The 19149-nt window shown below is 45.2% G+C and overlaps 2 protein-coding genes and 1 non-coding gene across 6 annotated transcripts; 2 read left to right on the top strand and 1 right to left on the bottom strand.

The window, feature by feature from the left end:
- Positions 1-1099: 1099 nt before the first annotated feature.
- Positions 1100-1263, bottom strand: LOC118937062 (U1 spliceosomal RNA). The gene has a single exon (XR_005034460.1). It is a non-coding gene; the product is annotated as a U1 spliceosomal RNA (small nuclear RNA).
- LOC118936837 (OCIA domain-containing protein 1) lies at positions 1157-11032 on the top strand. 4 transcript variants are annotated; one of them, XM_090209913.1, is made up of 9 exons: positions 1157-1255; positions 2947-3031; positions 3213-3266; positions 3772-3819; positions 3893-4019; positions 4099-4186; positions 7483-7576; positions 9147-9311; positions 10524-11032. In XM_090209913.1, the coding sequence occupies exons 2-9, from the start codon at positions 2959-2961 to the stop codon at positions 10559-10561; spliced, it is 687 nt and encodes a 228-aa protein (XP_090066039.1). In that variant the 5' UTR covers positions 1157-1255; positions 2947-2958; the 3' UTR covers positions 10562-11032. The 4 variants fall into 4 exon arrangements, with proteins under 4 accessions (XP_090066039.1, XP_090066038.1, XP_036790170.2 ...); XM_090209912.1 differs by having other exon boundaries at positions 10521-11032; XM_036934275.2 differs by lacking the exon at positions 1157-1255 and adding an exon at positions 1618-2682 and having other exon boundaries at positions 10521-11032.
- A 3060-nt stretch (positions 11033-14092) lies between these two features.
- On the top strand, positions 14093-17466 carry LOC110512943 (cysteine-rich hydrophobic domain-containing protein 2). The gene is made up of 6 exons (XM_036934277.2): positions 14093-14473; positions 14877-14931; positions 15441-15596; positions 15713-15769; positions 16251-16310; positions 16486-17466. Exons 1-6 carry the CDS (start codon positions 14343-14345, stop codon positions 16534-16536), a joined length of 510 nt encoding a protein of 169 aa, XP_036790172.2. The 5' UTR covers positions 14093-14342; the 3' UTR covers positions 16537-17466.
- Positions 17467-19149: the final 1683 nt, after the last annotated feature.

The following is a 19149-nucleotide window of genomic DNA, read 5'->3' as shown; positions in this document are numbered from 1 at the left end:
TGGTTGACCAGGGAAATGTCTGTGGCATGGTAATGGTTGACCAGGGACATGTCTGTGGAATGGATCTGCATCTTGGAACAACAGAATCCATCTTATTTGGGTCCAGAGTAAATGTTGCACCTCAACTCAGTGGTTACACCGAAAACCTCTGTCAGCTGTCTTTGGGTGTGAACTGGATAGGTACTTGACTGCTGAGAATATGAATAAATCCATCTATATCACCAAGGCTCATTAACTTTGTATAGTCATTACAACTCTCACTTCTCGACTGTGAAGTGGCTGATGACACCATCGCCCCACCTTAAGGATCACTTAGGTAGAAAGATTTATTTGACAATTTAAAAACACAATACAAACACACTTACAATGACACAAAAAATAAGTTTGAAAACGAAATGAGAGTTGGATACAATATACAAAGTTGATGAGCCTTGGTGATATAGACCGGTTACCATTTTAGACGATATAAAATCAAAGCAGACCAAGGTCTATATCTGTATTCTGGACCTTTCAACTTTAGGCACACGTTCAAAGCTAATGTGATTACATTCAATCCATTTTCATCAGTTTCCTCCCTCTTAATGTTGATCATTATGTTACAATGTGCAGTAATCTATTGTTGTCAATACATATTGCAAGTCAGTTAAGAACAAATTCTTATTTACAATGACGGCCGAACCCCGTCCAAACCCGGACGACGCTGGGCCAATGGTGCGCCGCCCTACGGCACTCCCAATCACGGCCGGATGTGATGCAGCCTGTTTATTGTGGTCTTAAATTACAAACTGTCCTATAAAGGATTTAATAATCTCACAAATAAAATACCTCAAACCAGATGACGTCCTGAGGGCACAAAATGATCCATTCACAAGTAGGCCTTTTCCTTGACATTATCAGGACATGACAGGCATAATCACCAGTGCTACAATAACATATCACACACATCCGGGTTATCAGAAGACAAAATGTATCTCTGAGGGCTCAGTCATTCATCTGATAAGAAAAAAAAATGGAAATACTGACAAATCTCCTTCTCAACACGGAACCCAATAGAACTCCGAGTTTAACACAGTTCCAACATTATTTTTAACATTAAGATCAGGGGAGAGCGCGAACGCAGTCCCCCACTACCAGAAATTATGCAATCGAGATTTCCACATTTGAGAAATTCGCAGGGGTCAGCACAGCCGGAGTGCAATGGCTGAGCCTCGCCCTGGGTGAACCGCCTTCGTGATCACGGTGTCTCCCTTGCCAGGTAAGTATGAGTTGTACACGTTGGTAGAGGACTACTCCTTCCAGGACAAAGGTGTTTGACTCACGGTTACCACTCCTACTACTGATAATACCACATCATATTGAACAAGGTTTAATAATGTTTACGAATACAGTTGCGGACAAGGCGAAGAAAAAAGCAATACATTTTGTTTTAGTATATTATATCACGGACCGACTATTTTCCCATCATGCAATACGGTAGAACTTATATACATACACATTGAATATTTTCTCTAAATGTCCGTCTGGTTACACACAAGTAGGCGATGTACCAAAATGCTGAAATCACATTCGTGCACACAGCCAACCGAAAGACACCACTTATTTCTGGTGTTTTGTAGCGTTCCAGACGTTGTAGGAATGGTTTCATCACGCTTGTTTTCTGCTCTCAGTAAAATATGATTCCACCATCGACCACAGGGTGGAGAAACAGTAGCCTACTACTTCATCAGCAACAAAACACGGTATTAGCTACAATGGGTGGTTTTTAATTAATTGTTTTATTTCAGCAGGTAGGCTAGTTGGGAACAAGTTCTCATTTTCAAACTGCGACCTGGTCAAGAATAAAGCTAAGCAATACGACAAAAACAACAACAGAGAGTTACACATCAACAAACGGAGTCAATAACACAATAGAAAGATCTATGTACAGTGACATGGCCATACTCGTATTTGTAATTGTATCTGTATATTGACATAATTATACCCGTGATCGGAGTGCGCCGAGGTGTGTGTGTGTGTGTTTGTGTGTGGGCAGCTACATTTGCTATCAATCAATCAGAATATGCATTAGCGTTTCATCTTTAGCTCTGCCTCTTGCCCCCTTGTGAGATAATAATGCACATTGATAGCAAACGTCCTCGTCGTGTGGTTTGTATCATAGCAGCAGACAGCAGCAATCTAAATGATAATCTATGATCAGACCAAAAACATGCGAGGTTTTTGTCGTGCATGATAACAGCCATTAGCCGTGGTATTTTGGCCATATACCACACGCATTGGGGTTAATTCGATAAATTGATTCAGAAAAAAAAGAGCTGGAATACATTTCCTCGTATAATGTTGTTCCTCTTTGAATGCGATTTTACTGCTAAGAAAAACATTCAAAATAAAAGTCCTCGTCAAACTTCCCGTTCCATGGCTACTACTACTTCCGGGTCAGCTTCGCTCCATGCAATGACATTGTAACCAAATATTTACGAAATCAAATACGGGGAGTGTGTCTGTGCACGTTTTTTGCTATACATGCTATGAATTTGTACCCGCCATTTACAAAATCTATACGGGGAGTGTGTCTGTGCCAGTTGTTGCTATACATGCTCTGAAAGACAAAGTTGACCGACATAGTTTTACAATATGACACCAATGTCTACGGGATTCACAGATGAGCGACAGGGCGAAGCACAGGTAAACACGCAACAGTAAACTGCTCCACTAACTAAGCTACTGTTCCCTAGCTAGCCTCATCTGTCACTTGCAGTCATTGAACATGCTTACTGCTACTAGCAAGCTGGAGGCTAACTAGCTAACGTTTTCTAGGCACTCGAATTCTTGACAACAACAAAAAACACAAACCGGTTACTTCAATGGATATGTATTGATAAAATCAATCAAGGTTCGTTTTTGGGACAGCTAACCTGTGTGTGTGTGTGTGTGTGTGTATATATATAGAGTCCTGTAGGAATGGATTACATCCCCACAGAAGATGAGAGGAGGATCTTCAGAGAATGCAACCAGGAGAGTTTCTGGTACAGATGTAAGTTACCATGGGTAACACAAGACTAGCAAAATAGCAATAGATTTGACAGGAGTCTATATTTTTAACGGAAGTCTGTGTTTTACACGAGTCAGGTTCATGCTCAATATATCATTCCTTCTATGTACAGGTATTGGTGCACACGTGATTCTAACCTCGTTTCTCCCCTCCCTTCCTACAGCCGTGCCCTTCTCAGTGGTCAGCATGCTTGTCACTCAAGGCCTCATCCATAGAGGTAGGTCCACCTCCCACCACCCATCATCACTATATCTTAGTGTACGATAGTGTATGATCTAGGAGAGCATCTCAATACTCTGATATAGAATAGTAGCTTCATGTTAGAGATACCTTAATGACAAGTGGCGTCCAAGATGATAGTGTATGATCTAGGAGAGCATCTCAATACTCTGATATAGAATAGTAGCTTCCGGTTAGAGATACCTTAATGACACGTGGCGTCCAAGATGAACGTGCAGAGACGACAGCCAAAAAGATGGAGGTGTTTTCTGCAGAGGTCTGCAGATGTATCACACCTATACATTTTTTTGATTGTCTGCAACCCACCTGGTCGACACTTACCTTTTCTACCATGAATTGGACTAGTGACATCAAGACCGACTCTCCTGTGTTCCTTCCCGTCTTAACCCTGATGACATCAAGACTGACTCTCCTGTGTTCCTTCCTGTCTTAACCCTGATGACATCAAGACTGACTCTCCTGTGTTCCTTCCTGTGTTTTAGGAGCTCTGACGTTGTCGTCCAGGTTTGGATCTCTCCCTAAAGTGGCCTGTGAGTTCACTGAACACAGATGTTTGTGTATGCATTGTTATTATGAGATTGTAATACAGGTGTGTGTCCCCAGTTGCGGGGCTGTGTGGCTACCTGGCAGGGAAGATGTCGTACATGAAACACTGTCAGGAGAAGTTCAAGAGGCTGGAGCACTCCCCTCTGGGAGAAGCACTGAGACAGAGGACTAGACCCAACGCACAGTCAGTAACACACACACACACACACACACACACACATATATATATTCGCTGACTCACTCACTCTCCTCTTCTCTCTCAGGTCGTCTCAGGGCCCCCAGTCAGAGATGAGTGACCCCGACCAGGTGACCTTTGACCCCATGTTCCAGGCCTCTGACCCCCAGAGCCAGGTACACACACACACACACACACACACATTTAAATACTTTCTTTAAATCCACTCATCAAATGTACATAAAAAAATGGATCCAAACATTTCAAAGTTCCCTGTATGCATAGCAACCAACAGTACAGGAAGCACCTCCTTCTCCAAACAGCTAGGCTGCCCACGACAGCTGAAACAGAGCAGTACCTAGACAACTCCTCTGCCATAGTTATCGTCACCTCGCCCTGGTCCCCCTGTTCTCTCTGGCCCCCCCTGTTCTCTCTGCCCCCCCCCTGTTCTCTCTGCCCCCCCCTGTTCTCTCCATACGACAACAATATCTGGTGTATTTGACACACAGGAAAAGACATCATCATCATCAAACCAGCTTCCTGTTACACAAGACTGTTAATGGATGTGGGGTGGCAGGTAGCCTAGTGTGTTGGACTAGTAACCGAAAGTCCAGTCCAGGATAGTGTTGTAGTAGCTGGGAGACAGAGTGGTCAACACAGTCTAGTGTTGTAGTAGCTGGGAGACAGAGTGGTCAACACAGTCTAGTGTTGTAGTAGCTGGGAGACAGAGTGGTCAACACAGTCTAGTGTTGTAGTAGCTGGGAGACAGAGTGGTCAACACGGTCTCAGTCTAGTGTTGTAGTAGCTGGGAGACAGAGTGGTCAACACGGTCTCAGTCTAGTGTTGTAGTAGCTGGGAGACAGAGTGGTCAACACAGTCTAGTGTTGTAGTAGCTGAGAGACAGAGTGGTCAACACAGTCTCAGTCTAGTGTTGTAGTAGCTGGGAGACAGAGTGGTCAACACGGTCTCAGTCTAGTGTTGTAGTAGCTGGGAGACAGAGTGGTCAACACAGTCTAGTGTTGTAGTAGCTGAGAGACAGAGTGGTCAACACAGTCTCAGTCTAGTGTTGTAGTCGCTGGTAGACAGAGTGGTCAACACGGTCTCAGTCCAGTGTTGTAGTCGCTGGTAGACAGAGTGGTCAACACGGTCTCAGTCCAGTGTTGTAGTCGCTGGTAGACAGAGTGGTCAACATGGTCTCAGTCTAGTGTTGTAGTCGCTGGGAGACAGAGTGGTCAACACGGTCTCAGTCCAGTGTTGTAGTAGCTGGTAGACAGAGTGGTCAACACGGTCTCAGTCCAGTGTTGTAGTAGCTGGTAGACAGAGTGGTCAACACGGTCTCAGTCCAGTGTTGTAGTAGCTGGTAGACAGAGTGGTCAACACGGTCTCAGTCTAGTGTTGTAGTCGCTGGTAGACAGAGTGGTCAACACGGTCTCAGTCCAGTGTTGTAGTCGCTGGTAGACAGAGTGGTCAACACGGTCTCAGTCCAGTGTTGTAGTAGCTGGTAGACAGAGTGGTCAACACGGTCTCAGTCTAGTGTTGTAGTCGCTGGTAGACAGAGTGGTCAACACGGTCTCAGTCCAGTGTTGTAGTAGCTGGTAGACAGAGTGGTCAACACGGTCTCAGTCTAGTGTTGTAGTCGCTGGTAGACAGAGTGGTCAACACGGTCTCAGTCCAGTGTTGTAGTAGCTGGTAGACAGAGTGGTCAACACGGTCTCAGTCTAGTGTTGTAGTAGCTGGGAGACAGAGTGGTCAACACGGTCTCAGTCCAGTGTTGTAGTAGCTGGTAGACAGAGTGGTCAACACGGTCTCAGTCTAGTGTTGTAGTAGCTGGGAGACAGAGTGGTCAACACGGTCTCAGTCCAGTGTTGTAGTAGCTGGTAGACAGAGTGGTCAACACGGTCTCAGTCTAGTGTTGTAGTCGCTGGTAGACAGAGTGGTCAACACGGTCTCAGTCCAGTGTTGTAGTAGCTGGTAGACAGAGTGGTCAACACGGTCTCAGTCTAGTGTTGTAGTCGCTGGTAGACAGAGTGGTCAACACGGTCTCAGTCCAGTGTTGTAGTAGCTGGTAGACAGAGTGGTCAACACGGTCTCAGTCTAGTGTTGTAGTAGCTGGGAGACAGAGTGGTCAACACGGTCTCAGTCTAGTGTTGTAGTCGCTGATAGACAGAGTGGTCAACACAGTCTCAGTCTAGTGTTGTAGTCGCTGGTAGACAGAGTGGTCAACACGGTCTCAGTCCAGTGTTGTAGTCGCTGGTAGACAGAGTGGTCAACATGGTCTCAGTCTAGTGTTGTAGTCGCTGGGAGACAGAGTGGTCAACACGGTCTCAGTCCAGTGTTGTAGTAGCTGGTAGACAGAGTGGTCAACACGGTCTCAGTCCAGTGTTGTAGTAGCTGGTAGACAGAGTGGTCAACACGGTCTCAGTCCAGTGTTGTAGTAGCTGGTAGACAGAGTGGTCAACACGGTCTCAGTCTAGTGTTGTAGTCGCTGGTAGACAGAGTGGTCAACACGGTCTCAGTCCAGTGTTGTAGTCGCTGGTAGACAGAGTGGTCAACACGGTCTCAGTCCAGTGTTGTAGTAGCTGGTAGACAGAGTGGTCAACACGGTCTCAGTCTAGTGTTGTAGTCGCTGGTAGACAGAGTGGTCAACACGGTCTCAGTCCAGTGTTGTAGTAGCTGGTAGACAGAGTGGTCAACACGGTCTCAGTCTAGTGTTGTAGTCGCTGGTAGACAGAGTGGTCAACATGGTCTCAGTCCAGTGTTGTAGTAGCTGGTAGACAGAGTGGTCAACACGGTCTCAGTCTAGTGTTGTAGTCGCTGGTAGACAGAGTGGTCAACACGGTCTCAGTCCAGTGTTGTAGTAGCTGGTAGACAGAGTGGTCAACACGGTCTCAGTCTAGTGTTGTAGTAGCTGGGAGACAGAGTGGTCAACACGGTCTCAGTCTAGTGTTGTAGTCGCTGATAGACAGAGTGGTCAACACAGTCTCAGTCTAGTGTTGTAGTAGCTGGGAGACAGAGTGGTCAACACGGTCTCAGTCTAGTGTTGTAGTAGCTGGGAGACAGAGTGGTCAACACGGTCTCAGTCTAGTGTTGTAGTCGCTGATAGACAGAGTGGTCAACACGGTCTCAGTCTAGTGTTGTAGTAGCTGGGAGACAGAGTGGTCAACACGGTCTCAGTCTAGTGTTGTAGTAGCTGGGAGACAGAGTGGTCAACACGGTCTCAGTCTAGTGTTGTAGTCGCTGATAGACAGAGTGGTCAACACGGTCTCAGTCTAGTGTTGTAGTAGCTGCATCCGTCTGGTACCGAGGAGTGTTGTCCTGGATGTAGGATGAGCTTCTGCAACAACACTTGCAGTCTGACCACAACTGCATCCGAGGCCGTCACTGGCTCAGTTTTACATCATCAGTCCGTGTCCAACCTGATCTCCAGTCAGTGTTCTGTGTAAAGTGTTCCCGTTTTGATTGTGTGTGTCAGGTCCCACCCAACGCCAGAGACTATGGATACGGTGACGCCCCCAACGCGGCACAGACCAGCCGCACCGCTGCAGACATGGACTACAACATGCCAGGTAACCGTGGCAGCAAGTAGTAACCTAACTACAGTTGTTAACCATGACAACCCTCCAACGGTACCCTCCTAGTTATAACTGCCTGATTTAACCTCAGTCTGACCCCCCCCCCCCCCCCTCCACACCCTGGAGGGTGTTGTCTGAACAGGAATAAAGTCAAGGTTGGTGATTTACTGCCCCCCTGGAGGGTGTTGTCTGAACAGCAATAAAGTCAAGGTCGGTGATTTACTGCCCCCTGGAGGGTGTTGTCTGAACAGGAATAAAGTCTAGGTAGGTGATTGTCTGAACAGGAACAAAGTCTAGGTAGGTGATTTACTGCCCCCTGGAGGGTGTTGTCTGAACAGGAATAAAGTCAAGGTAGGTGATTTACTGCCCCCTGGAGTTTTTTTTTTTTTACCTTTATTTAACCAGGCAAGTCAGTTAAGAACAAATTCTTATTTTCAATGACGGCCTGGGAACAGTGGGTTAACTGCCTGTTCAGGGGCAGAACGACAGATTTGTACCTTGTCAGCTCGGGGGTTTGAACTCACAACCTTCCGGTTACTAGTCCAACGCTCTAACCACTAGGCTACCCTGCCGCACCGGCCGCCCCGACATTATGGAATGTTTTTTTCACAAGTAGATCATTCATTGGCTGATCCCTCCTCATGACCTGGATGGAATGGTGTTCTCTTTCCTTTAACTTACCCATAGGAAGTCCCCGCTCCGTTGACTACTTCAAAATGGTGGAAGTCCTCAATGACAATGTCCATGTTAAAACAGGTTATTTTCCAAGTCGATATCTATCTACACTGAACAACAATTTTTTTTTATTTTTTAAACGCAACATGCAACAATTTCTGAATTACAGTTCATATAAGGAAATCAGTCAATTGATATATATTCATTAGGCCCTAATCTATGGGTTTCACAGGACTGGGAATACAGATACCTTAAATATATATATATATATATATATATTAATCTATGGGTTTCACAAATCAAAATCAAATCAAATTTTATTTGTCACATACACATGGTTAGCAGATGTTAATGCGAGTGTAGCGAAATGCTGGGAATACAGATATCTTTAAAAATATATATATATATATTTTTAAAGTAGGGGTTTGGATCAGAAAACCACTCACTATCTGGTGTGACCACCATTTGCCTCTTCAATGGCTGTGCAAAGTTGCTGGAAGTTGGCGGGAGCTGCAACACACTGTCGTACACGGGTCTTTCCAGAGCATTCTAAACATGCTCCAATGTCTGGTGTACGCAGGTCGTGGAACTGGGACATGTGCAGCTTCTAAGAATTGTTTACAGATCTTTGTGCCATGGGGAGTGTCATTATCATGCTGAAACATGAGGTGATAGGTGGCGGATGAATGGCACGACAATGGGCCTCAGGATCTCGTCACGGTATCTCTGTGCGTTCAGATTGCCATCCATAAAATGCAATTGTGCAAACTGGGATGGGCCTACCTGAATTTGTCAAATAAAAATTGCTTGTGTTCTCTGGAGCCCAGGAGGAAGCCCATCATGTACGAGGACTTCTAACCTTTACCCTCAAACCTCTGCCCCCCTCCAGCCCAGTCGTTCCTGGATGACGAGGAGCCCAGGAGGAAGCCCATCATGTACGAGGACCTAAGGAACAAGAACCGAGAAACCTATGAGGTCACGCTTACCCAGAAGGCTGAGACGCTGCTCAAACCAGAGTCTGACCGGCAAGGGAGGACCGCCCACAAGAAGGACGGTGAGTCAGTGGTTGTGTGCCAAATGGCACCCTATCCCCTATGTAGTGCACTACTTTAGACCAGAGCCCTATGGCACCCTATTCCCTATATAGGGCACTACTTTAGACCAGAGCCCTATGGCACCCTATTCCCTATATAGTGCACTACTTTAGACCAGAGCCCTATGGCACACTATTCCCTATATAGTGCACTACTTTAGACCAGAGCCCTATGGCACCCTATTCCCTATATAGGGCACTACTTTAGACCAGAGCCCTATGGCACCCTATTCCCTATATAGTGCACTACTTTAGACCAGAGCCCTATGGCACCCTATTCCCTATATAGGGCACTACTTTAGACCAGAGCCCTATGGCACCCTATTCCCTATATAGTGCACTACTTTAGACCAGAGCCCTATGGCACACTATTCCCTATACAGGGCACTACTTTAGACCAGAGCCCTATGGCACCCTATTCCCTATACAGGGCACTACTTTAGACCAGAGCCCTATGGCACCCTATTCCCTATATAGTGCACTACTTTAGACCAGAGCCTATAGGCTTCTGTGTGCCATTTGTTCTGATCCTTGTCGTATGTGCGAGAATAGAATGTTTCCTAGTATGTGTATTATTATAATTAAGCTATAAGGCCAGAGGGGGTGTGGTATATGACCAATATACCACGGCTAAGGGCTGTTCTTATGCACGACACAACACGGAGTGCCTGGATACAGCCCGTAGCCGTGGTATATTGGCCATATACCACAAACCCACCAGGTGCCTTATTGCTATTATAGACTACTTACCAATGTAATTAGAGCAGTAAAAATACATTTTTTGTCATACCCGTGGTAAGACGGTCTGATATACTACGGCTGTCAGCCAATCAGAATTCAGGGCTCGAACCACCCAGTTTATAATTAATATATTTTAAATGCCAGTATGTCATACTCATTCCGGCTTTTCATCTAATTTGAATTGGCTGCATGTTACTGAGGAAGAGAAGTCTGATTGGCTGCACGTTACTGAGGAAGAGAAGTCTGATTGGCTGCACGTTACTGAGGAAGAGAAGTCTGATTGGCTGCACGTTACTGAGGAAGAGAAGTTCAGACCCACTTGTCTGACAACAGCTGATAATCGAGCCAATAGGGTCACGTTCATTAGGGTGTAACGTTACAGAAATAATAATGGGTTTTATCATCCCTTCATCCTCTCCTTTCTTTTAGCAGGGAAGAAGAACGTCTACGGAGACAGCTTGGAGGAGTGAGTCTCTCCATCTGTTATCACTGACAGTGCTGATTGGACTACAATACCCACAACCCCCTTGTGGTTGCTTTGCTATTATTTACGTCTCAATTTATGAATGTATGGGATTATATCAATTGCATTTCCTTGATTCCTTACGTCCTCTCCCCTCAAAACCCATTGGATGAGGAGGTCAGGGGGTAGGCAGGTAGCCTAGGGGTAAAGAGCGTTGGGCCAGTAACCAAAAGGTTGCTGGTTCAGATCTCAGAACCAACTCTGTGAATAATCAGTCGACGTGCCCTTGAGCAAGGCAATTAACCACAATTGCTCCTGTAAATTGCTCTCGATAAGCGTCTGCGAAATTACTTAAATATATTTTTTAAATTAGGGCCTCCCCCCTCCTTGCTAAGAATCAAGGAAATTAGATTCTCCCATTTGTCTGATTCTGTCTTTTGAAAACATGTCAATAAACCCAATTGGTTTTGAAATTGCATAACGTTGTCTTTTTGTGTGTCTGTCAATCAGAGAATGATAAAGAGGCCTCTATTGGCCAAATGGCCTTTCCACTTCATTGGCTGATACCTCCTGTGTTTTTTTTTTTTTATTGCAGAAAAAAAAACAGTATACACACAAGAAGTATACAAACAGACAATGATAACATATGCCTGGGGGGGTACAACACATTATACAAAGAACTTAATAGAAACACTCATGGATTGTTTTAAAGGCTTTCTTATCAGAAGAATGTAGAATGGTCTTAATGTACTGCTCGAATTTCTTATAGAAAACATGGAAGTGTGGTTTGTTATTAGTGAATTTACATTTATGTATATGATATTAGCATAATTAGATTTGAGGTAAAATTGGTTTTCCTTATTATAGTTAAGGGGCGGCAGGGTAGCCTAGTGGTTAGAGCGTTGGACTAGTAACCGGAAGGTTGCAAGTTCAAATCCCCGAGCTGACAAGGTACAAATCTGTCGTTCTGTCCCTGAACAGGCAGTTAACCCACTGTTCCTAGGCCGTCATTGTAAAGAAGAATTTGTTCTTAACTGACTTGCCTAGTTAAATAAAATATAAATTATAGTTAAGGAAACGGAGCAGCACATTCTCCCATAAAAAACAAAAGTAAATCAAAAACAATGAATATCTTGTCATTTCTTTACAGACAACACAATAATAAACGCACAACTGTTTCTCGATGCTCAACACAAAGTACAGTTCATGTTAATGTATTTAAAAAAAATAGTTTCTGCAGATTCACAGGGTCATACTTATGGATCATTCTTGTTAAACAAGCAGGTATTTGTGTGGTAATAACCAGACTTCCCCCCCCCCCCAACAGACATTATTGACAAATGTATTCCAGTAAGTTGACATTTTTATTTACCTTTATTTAACTTGGCAAGTCAGTTAAGAACAAATTCTTATTTTCAATGACGGCCTAGGAACAGTGGGGTTAACTGCCTGTTCAGGGGCAGAACGACAGATTTGTAGCTCGGGTGGTTTGAACTTGCAACCTTCCGGTTACTAGACCAACGCTCTAACCACTAGGCAACCCTGCCACCTCTACACTCTAACCACTAGGCTACCCTACCTCCTCTACACTCTAACCCTGCCACCCCACATAAGGAATGGATTCAAAATATCCCGTTCTGAGGGAACAAGGAGAAACATATTTTCCCTATTGGAGAGTCAACTGGATTAAGGAGGGCAGGTCAAGAAGGTGAAATCTGGCTACACCTCTAAATAACATGAGAGTTCCAGATGGAATAGCATCAAAGACTACGGAGAACTCTCTAGGTGTGTAAAGGATACTGTAACGAAAAAAAAAATATCCTCATAATTGAGTAACAATCCTTCTGCATTAATATTATCAACGGACACCTCCTGGTGACCCTGTAGGAGTCATGTCCAACCGCGTCATCAGGATGGATCAGCCAATCGCGAAGAAAGTCTACAAACAAAAATGAGATTGCCTCAATGGTGCTGCCACAGAAGCAATAATGGCACAAGATAAGTCCTCTATCTATATGGTTGCAACCTGCCAACCTAGGGTCGATAAACCAATAAGCAGTATGGATTGAAACGTCGTTTTTAAATGCACATTTTTATTTCACCTCTATGGGATCAGTGTCCTAAACTGGCCCTAATGGGACTAGAATGAAGAAAGTAACAGCCAACTTTCCGGGACATTGACATGTCTTATATATGGGCAGAAAGCTTAAATTCTAGTTAATCCACCGCACTGTCCAATTTACAGTAGCTATTACAGTGAAAAAAAAATACCATGCTATTGTTTGAGGAGAGTGCACAAGAACAAAACACTTATCACGGCAACTGGGTTTGATACATTCACCTCTGAAGGTAAATAATGTACTTACAATTCAGTAGTCTTGCTCTGATTTGTCATCCTGAGGATCTCCGAGATAAAAATGGAGCATGGTTTTGTTTGATAAAATCTATTTTTTATATTCAAATGTAGGAACTGGGTTCTACAGTTTTAACCCCTGCTGTCTCTGGCCCCACAACCACGCCGCTCGGCCATCTAGATGTGTGAAGGTTAGTGTTTTTTTTCTGTAGGGAAGCTAATTATCCTTCATTTATGACATTCCTGGGGGTGTGTAAACTTGAATTGTTTTATTACCATATAATTTTTGTATGTTCTCTATAGTTATGTACTTGAAAATGTATCAATTGGCCAATTTGGCACATTTGAGCAAACTCCTGGCAGACCTGTTACAAAATATTGTGTCGTAAATGAAATGCTTCACTGGATCAGTCTGAAACTTTGCACTCCCACTGCTGCCACCTGGTGGCCAAAATCTAAATTAGAACTATCTGACTATGGCCTTTCTTTTGGGTTTCAAAAATGATTAAAAAAATTTAAAAAATAGAAAACGCATGTTTTTTGGTTTGTATTATCTTTTACCTGATCTAATGTGTTATATTCTCCTATATTAATTTCACATTTCCACAAACTTCAAAGTGTTTCCTTTCAAATGGTATCAATAATATGCATATGTTTTCTTTATTTAACTAGGCAAGACAGTTAAGAACAAATTCTTATTTACAATTACGGCCTACCCCCCTGGACAAACACTCTCCTACCCCGGACGATGCTGGGCCAATTGTGCTTCGCCCTACAGCCTGGGAACGAACCAGGGTCTGTAGTGACGCCACTGCAATGCCTTAGACCGCTGCGCCACTCAGGAGGCCATAAAAGCCAACATAGCTCAGTAACTACAACTAATGGCAACAATTGCTTTCCTATATACGGTTGTTTCATATGATACAGCTTTAGTGGTATGGACAGAAGGAATAGGTTTAGCTCATGTGTGATCATCCTGGTAACAAGTAGGCCTAATAATCTCAACTGAATCACATGTCCGTTCTTTACTGCAACCATAAATAAATTACAAATAGCTACATACTTTAACCAAGAACATACGATAACTAGCTACTGTCGGATAAATATGTTGAGATATTTATATGTAGAATAGAAAGCCATTTCAAACATAGAATACTTTCTGTGGAATTCCTGAATCTATGACGAAAGAACGTCTCTCCCCTTCCGGTTTCAGGGCACTGCGGCGGATGTTGATATTCTGTTTTGGAGACCACAACCAGAGTTAGCTAGCGAGCTTTCGTCGTTGCCGGAGTTTTTTTTGTTGTTAGTTGTTGTTTGGTTGTTGTCTGACTTTTTTAAAATCGTTTTTCAACCGGGGGAAGGAACCCACTCCCCAAACGACGGCACCGTGTCTCTCCCGGCGCCTCACCGGGGAAACGCGAGGCCGAGTCGTGCGATGATGGAGGACTTCGACGAGATCTACGAGGAGGAGGAGGAGGAAGAGGACGAGGAGAGGGCCGCGGAGGAACAGCTGTTAAAGTACGCTCCAGACCCGGTGGTCGTCCGAGGATCTGGCCACGTCACTGTGTAAGAAACCGGCAGGGCTCGGGGGGGAAAGACCCAAGCACCCGTTAGTTGTCATAAAATAACGCGAACTAGATAACGAACGTTACACTACGGCATTAACTAGCTTGTTAGCGGAAAGCTAAGCTAACGTAATCAGGTCGGTGTATTTACGATAACAGGGCCCAAGAAACTAGCCTATTAGCATGGCAACAATAACTATTAACAAGCTAACATTACCTAGTTTATGTAGTTCGGACCATAAAATGACTATATACACACCGTAACTTCCTGGTTAACTAAATATACTTTCCATATGTGATTTAGTCAAACAGTTAAAATAGAACGTCACTCAAGGGATATGAGGCTATCTAGTTGTTGTGTGCATCAAATAATGCATTTACTTATCATGTTCTTGTCCCCGAAGGTTTGGACTCAGTAACAAGTTTGAGTCAGAGTTCCCATCGGCACTTACAGGGAAGGTAAGTAATGGAAAGTACACACATTTTCTGTAAATGTGCCATTTTCGACGTGTGTCCCTCAGAGTTTTAACGAGTGCAAATAATCAGGGGCGGTTGCCAGGTGTGCATCAATTATGATTGTATATTTTTTTGTGTTGGGGTAGCGTTGAGGTGCCACTTGTTGGGAACAACTGCCATACCTGGCAACCCTGCATTTCCAGCTAGCGACAGACTCTGAGAGAATACCTTGCAAAAGGCACTTTTACAGTATTGTAACTTTGTAGTATTGTATTTGCCACTTTAAAATATAAAGATCCACCTGAATTATTTGTAATAGTCATGTGTTTAATTAGCAGGTAATATTGACTCCCGCCCAGGACAGCTAACTAGCTTTCCTGGAGACGTTGAAAGTGTGCAGGTCTCCCCAGCAGAATCTTGTGTGTTTTGATTCCATCCTCAGACAAGCTCACTCTCCCTACTTGTTTAATGTATATGACCTGATTTGAGTGTTTCCCCTGTCTGTCCTCTAGGTGGCGCCAGAGGAGTTCAAGGCCAGTATAAACCGTGTTAACGGCTGCCTGAAGAAGACGCTGCCAGTGAATGTGCGTTGGCTGCTGTGTGGCTGTCTCTGTTGCTGCTGTACACTGGGCTTCAGTCTCTGGCCCGTCATCTGTCTGAGCAAAAGGGTGGGAGACACACACACACACTGAGATACACACACTGACATACACACACTGACATATACACACAGACCATCCCTCTGCGTACCATACTCAAGGTTACCTGTCTCTCTCCTCCTCAGACACAGAGATCCATGGAGAAGCTGTTGGATTGGGAGAACAGCAGACTGTACCACAAGGTGTGTAGGGGTTGGATGAGGGCCGGGAGAGGTAGTTAAGTTTGACTGATCTCTCCCTCTCTCTCTCTCCCTCCCCTCTCTCCCTCCCCTTTCTCTCTCTCCCTCCCTCCCTCTCTCTCTCTCCCCCCTCCCCCTCTCTCTCTCCCCCCTCCCCCTCTCTCTCTCTCTCCCTCCCCTCTCTCTCTCCCTCTCTCTCTCCCTCTCTCTCTCTCCCTCCCTCTCTCTCCCTCTCTCTCTCCCTCCCTCTCTCTCCCTCTCTCTCTCTCCCTCTCTCTCTCTCTCCCCTCTCTCTCTCCCCTTTCTCTCTCCCCTTTCTCTCTCCCTTTTCTCTCTCCCTTCTCTCTCCCTCCCCTCTCTCCCTTGCCCCTCTCTCCCTCCCTCTCTCCCTCCCTCCTCCCTCTCCCTCCTCCCTCTCCCTCCCTCCCTCCCTCTCTCTCTCCCTTTCCTTCCCTCTCTCTCTCCCTTTCCTTCCCTCTCTCAGCTGTGTTTGCATTGGAGGCTGAGCAAGAGGAAGTGTGAAACCAACAACATGATGGAATATGTGAGAACACACACACACACACACACAATGGAGTACTTGAGTAATGCACACACACACACACACACACGATGGAGTACTTGAGTAATGCACACACACACACACACACATGATGGAGTACTTGAGTAATGCACACACACACACACACTTTGAATAACCTCTCTCTCTCCCCCCTCAGGTAATCCTGATAGAGTTCCTACCCAAGATCCCCATTTTCAGACCGGACTAGCTCTCCGCAGCCCCACCCACATCCTCCCGTGGTGCCTCTCTTCACTCGGCCCAGTCACCTCTCCAAAATGGCCTCCTCTTTCCTCCCCTAACCAGGCCCATACCCCTAAAACAAAACCACCATTTAATGTTTACTGGACATTATCTAACTTCTCTATATACCCAGAAAACACCTGTTTACACCCTAAAGCCCCTCCCCTTCTCTGATGTCAACCTTCGACCCCTGATCTGTTGGAGGAGACGTGGCCTTTTGACCCCCCCCCGGGGTGGCCACGTTGACTGTCATCGGTCTGTAGGTCATCATGGGAGACCCAGCTCAGAAAGGGTGTAAACGGTACCATAGAACTGTGGAACTGGAGAAAGTGGACTCCTAATTTTGGACCTGCACTGATGGACCTCCTCTTCACAGCCCTTCCCTGTACACGAGGCACAATCTTTACTCAGATTTATACCCCCGTTATATTGTACCCCAACCTGAACTATGAGACACTCTGTGCTGTTGGAACAGTTGATGTTATACTCTGTTCTAGAACCTCTGTGGAACCGCTGAGGTGACAATCAATGGATTAGCTACGGAACTTCTACAGAACTTCAATGGAACTAATATAGAACATTGACAGAACTTCAATGGATTAGCAAACGGAACAGCTATGGAACTGACAGAACATCATTAGAACAACTATGGAACTCCCAACGGAACGTCATTGGGCTCCTGAGTGGCGAAGCGTTCTAACACACTGCATCTCAGTGCAAGAGGCGTCACTGCAGTACCTGGTTCGATTTCAGGCTGCATCACATCCGGCCGTGATTGGGAGTCCCACAGGGCGGCGCACAATTGGCCCAGCGTCGTCCGGGGTAGGCCGTCATTGTAAATAATAATTTGTTCTTTAAATGACTTGCCTAGTTAAATAAAGGTTAAATACAAATGGAACATTGGTAGAACAGTTGTGGAACTTGCAACATCATTCGCCTTTTGACTGGTCATAGTATTGGTAGAGAACAGCCAAACTAACCACAGTGGGTCAGTAGAGAGAACAGCCAAACTAACCACAGTGGGTCAGTAGAGAGAACAGCCAAACTAACCACATTGGGTCAGTAGAGAGAACAGCCAAACTAACCACAGTGGGTCAGTAGAGAGAACAGCCAAACTAACCACAGTGGGTCAGTAGAGAGAACAGCCAAACTAACCACAGTGGATTAGTAGAGAGAACAGCCAAACTAACCACAGTGGATCAGTAGAGAGAACAGCCAAACTAACCACAGTGGGTCAGTAGAGAGAACAGCCAAACTAACCACAGTGGGTCAGTAGAGAACAGCCAAACTAATCAGTGGGTCAGTAGAGAGAACAGCCAAACTAACCACAGTGGGTCAGTAGAGAGAACAGCCAAACGAACCACAGTGGGTCAGTAGAGAGAACAGCCAAACGAACCACAGTGGGTCAGTAGAAAGAACAGCCAAACTAACCACAGTGGGTCAGTAGAGAGAACTGCCAAACTAACCACAGTGGGCCAGTAGAGAGAACAGCCAAACTAACCACAGTGGATCAGTAGAGAGAACAGCCAAACTAACCACAGTGGTTTAGTAGAGAGAACAGCCAAACTAACCACAGTGGGTCAGTAGAGAGAACAGCCAAACTAACCACAGTGGGTCAGTAGAGAACAGCCAAACTAACCACAGTGGGTCAGTAGAGAGAACAGCCAAATTAACCACAGTGGGTCAGTAGAGAGAACAGCCAAATTAACCACAGTGGGTCAGTAGAGAGAACAGCCAAATTAACCACAGTGGGTCAGTAGAGAGAACAGCCAAACGAACCACAGTGGGTCAGTAGAGAGAACAGCCAAACTAACCACAGTGGATCAGTAGAGAGAACAGCCAAACTCAACACTGTGTGTCAGCTACATGAAACCCCTGAGTCTCTCTCTGCGTCCACTCAAACTAGTCGTCGTCCCAAATGGCACCCTGTTCCTCTATTACCTAACAGGGTTCTGGCCAAAAGTAGGGTACAATCTAGACTAGAGAATAGACTGCTATTTCAGATGGTGGTCCTAGACTCTCCTCATCTCCTCCAATAGGATGTAATTTCAGATGGTGGTCCTAGACTCTCCTCATCTCCTCCAATAGGATGTAATTTCAGATGGTGGTCCTAGACTCTCCTCATCTCCTCCAATAGGATGTCATTTCAGATGGTAATCCTAGACTCTCCTATCCATCATCTCTGCACACTAGACTCACCTCTAAACCAGAGACGATCACACAGACTGTCCCACTATACTGTCTGGTCGTACCCTCAAATGGCACCCTTCTCCTTATATAACACACTACTACCCCCACAGCTCTGGTCTAAAGTAGTGCACTTCATAGGGAACAGGGTACCAGTTGGGATTAGAGCCTATTTGTATTGACCCGTATGCTACACCCGGACATGGGCCGATTTCCTGGTTCCATGACGCTGGTTTGTAGGGTCAGCCTCGCGACCGTTGCCTAGCGACGGGGAGAACTGATGATCAGCGACGCAGAAGGAACGGAACTGATTGTTTGTTTTTCTTCACCTTGTTTTTGTTTTACCTGTTCTGTGACAAGGGACTGTGGATGGTTTTTTTGCGTTACTGCTCTG

This window comes from Oncorhynchus mykiss, chromosome 19 (genome assembly GCF_057628025.1).
Source record: "Oncorhynchus mykiss isolate SJ-2025 chromosome 19, ASM5762802v1, whole genome shotgun sequence".
NCBI lineage: Eukaryota > Metazoa > Chordata > Actinopteri > Salmoniformes > Salmonidae > Oncorhynchus > Oncorhynchus mykiss.
The sequence above is the reverse complement of the archived record's forward strand: the minus strand, read 5'-3'. Positions and strand labels throughout refer to the sequence as shown.

Bases quoted from the DNA above. Each gene is read 5' to 3' on its own strand.
- LOC118936837 (XM_036934275.2), top strand. From the start codon at position 2,632: ATGACACCAATGTCTACGGGATTCACAGATGAGCGACAGGGCGAAGCA. The intron at 2,683-2,946 runs GTAAACACGCAA...GTATATATATAG, and splicing joins AGCGACAGGGCGAAGCACAG to AGTCCTGTAGGAATGGATTA. The intron at 4,020-4,098 runs GTCAGTAACACA...CTTCTCTCTCAG, and splicing joins AGGACTAGACCCAACGCACA to GTCGTCTCAGGGCCCCCAGT.
- LOC110512943 (XM_036934277.2), top strand. From the start codon at position 14,343: ATGATGGAGGACTTCGACGAGATCTACGAGGAGGAGGAGGAGGAAGAG. The intron at 15,597-15,712 runs GTGGGAGACACA...TCTCCTCCTCAG, and splicing joins TCATCTGTCTGAGCAAAAGG to ACACAGAGATCCATGGAGAA. The intron at 15,770-16,250 runs GTGTGTAGGGGT...TCCCTCTCTCAG, and splicing joins ACAGCAGACTGTACCACAAG to CTGTGTTTGCATTGGAGGCT.